The sequence below is a fragment of the Cheilinus undulatus genome, linkage group 20, assembly GCF_018320785.1.
Source record: "Cheilinus undulatus linkage group 20, ASM1832078v1, whole genome shotgun sequence".
In the NCBI taxonomy this organism is placed as follows: Eukaryota; Metazoa; Chordata; class Actinopteri; order Labriformes; family Labridae; genus Cheilinus; species Cheilinus undulatus.
Genome location: NC_054884.1, coordinates 19,018,474 through 19,020,523, shown reverse-complemented (window position 1 = coordinate 19,020,523; position 2,050 = coordinate 19,018,474). Strand labels below are relative to the sequence as shown.

Sequence of the window (2,050 nt, the reverse complement as noted above, 5' to 3'; positions counted from 1 at the left end):
AGAGGATGGTGCAACATTACAGGAAAATCCATGTAACTCTCTCTTTGTCTTGCAGCAGTGTAGACTGCCAAGTTTCTCTGTGCCTCATTTTATTTATCTCAGCTGTTTGATAAATGTGTGATTGTGATGGCAGCTCTATGTTGCATCGATGTTAATGACATATCCCCCATACATTGAAGTTCTTCCTTAAATAGACACACAAGTGTTTGACAGTGTAGGTTAAGGGGCTAAAAAGAGAAGTATAACATTCTTTCCTATCCTTTTTTTTTTTACTGCCGGGATGAAGTGCATCCCACCTGAGTGACCTTACAAGCAGACCTGGAAGAGGCCCATACATAGACTTTAAACAGAGGTCTTCCTCTCACCATTAAATCACAGTTTAATTATGTAGAAACTCATGAGTCATCCTTGCACTCAGAAAGTGGGACCTCCTTCTCCAAACTGCTTAAAAGGACCCAAAACATGCTCCTGTTTAGAAGTTGAAAAGAGCTTGCTTTGGCCCAGTTCTTCCTATTTATTTTTAACATTATTAACATATTTATTACTTATTTATTCCTATTTTTTCCAGATGTATCTGTTTACACACACTTTGGTTTCTTTTGTCTCTGTCATCTTGCTGCCTTTTTCTCTGTCGTTTTATCTCCCTGACTCCAGCCCACTTTTACACTTGAATAATCAAGTCAGAGAGGTGCACCTCTACACAGGTATCTTCAATACCTTTCATTATGATATTTTGATGCAGATAAAGGAGTGTTAATGACATATTGTTGCCCTTGAACTCTTAACATGCTTATGTTTTTTCTCCTTGTTGCAGATAATCACAGAAGAGGCATGTATTTGCAGATGACGTTGGATGGTGGAGTGTCAGGAAGTGACGCTCAGACTCTTCACAGTGAGTATTTGGCTGATCATTCAATAGCAGACATTTCTGTAAGCGCATAGTACCAAAGGTATCAAAGATGTATCTATTAATGATTGTGTGTTTGCAGGTGTGATGGAGCTGAAATCTATAAATCCAGGAAGCACAGTCATCAAAGGGCACTCATCGTCTCTGTTTCTCTGTGTGGACAGTGAGGGCCATTTAAGAGGGCAGGTACAGCAAGCAAAGCAAACTTTTATATCCTAAAGGCTCTGTCCTTAAAGCCCTTCACTCAGCACTCACTTGTGTTGTCACTTTCAGAGACAATACGTGGAAGCTGACTGCACCTTCAGAGAGTTGCTCCTGGCAGACGGATACACTCGTTTCCTCTCCTCACACCATGGAGTCCCGGTGTCTCTGGCATCCAAACACTCCCCAGATCGACACACGGCGCTCCCCTTCACACGGTTCCTACCGCTCAGGAATACTTTGGCAGGCGAGAGTGCGACTGAACAGCCACCAAACAATGAGAGGTATTTGAACGTGGACTCTGATGATCTTCTTGGAATGGGTCTAAACACTGTGGGCAGTCCTCAGTTCTCCATGGACAAGTAAAGAACAGATCTAAAAGTGTGGATGTGCATTTCTAAAAATACATCATTACTGACCTGATTTAACCTGCAGACTTGATTTTGTTATGACACAAATGGCTAAGTTATTTAATTTTAAACATGTTTCTAGGACAGTGTTGTAAATGTAACTTATTTATTTATTGTATGAGTTGTAAAGGCTATTTAATTACTGAACTATTTAATATTGGTTTAGTTTAAAGCTCCTGTGTGTTATTTTGTGTTGACTTCAGCGCCCCCAAAGATAACTAAGTTATCTTTTTGCCGATACCATACATGTGTAAGTACTGCATTTTTGCCCTTTTCCACCATTTTTTGCCACATTTTGCCTATTTAAGCATCCTTTTGCCATTAAATACCACTTGTTTCCTAATTTTTGCCCATTTTTGCCAGTCTTGACTGCTTTTGCCCATTTCAATCGCTTTTCATTCTTTTTTTTTTTTTTGCTGCATTTTTGCCACTTTTGGACTATTTTTGCCACCTGTAACTCATTTTTTTGTAACTTCTCACCCATTTTTTGCTACTTTCTAAAATTTTTTCCACTTTTTCTCCCCATTTTTGT

The 2,050-nt window shown here is 39.4% G+C and overlaps 1 protein-coding gene across 1 annotated transcript; it reads left to right on the top strand.

The window, feature by feature from the left end:
• Positions 1-568: 568 nt before the first annotated feature.
• Positions 569-1,474, top strand: fgf21 (fibroblast growth factor 21). The gene is made up of 4 exons (XM_041816578.1): positions 569-704; positions 815-892; positions 990-1,093; positions 1,181-1,474. Exons 1-4 carry the CDS (start codon positions 569-571, stop codon positions 1,472-1,474), a joined length of 612 nt encoding a protein of 203 aa, XP_041672512.1.
• The last annotated feature ends 576 nt before the right edge of the window (positions 1,475-2,050 follow it).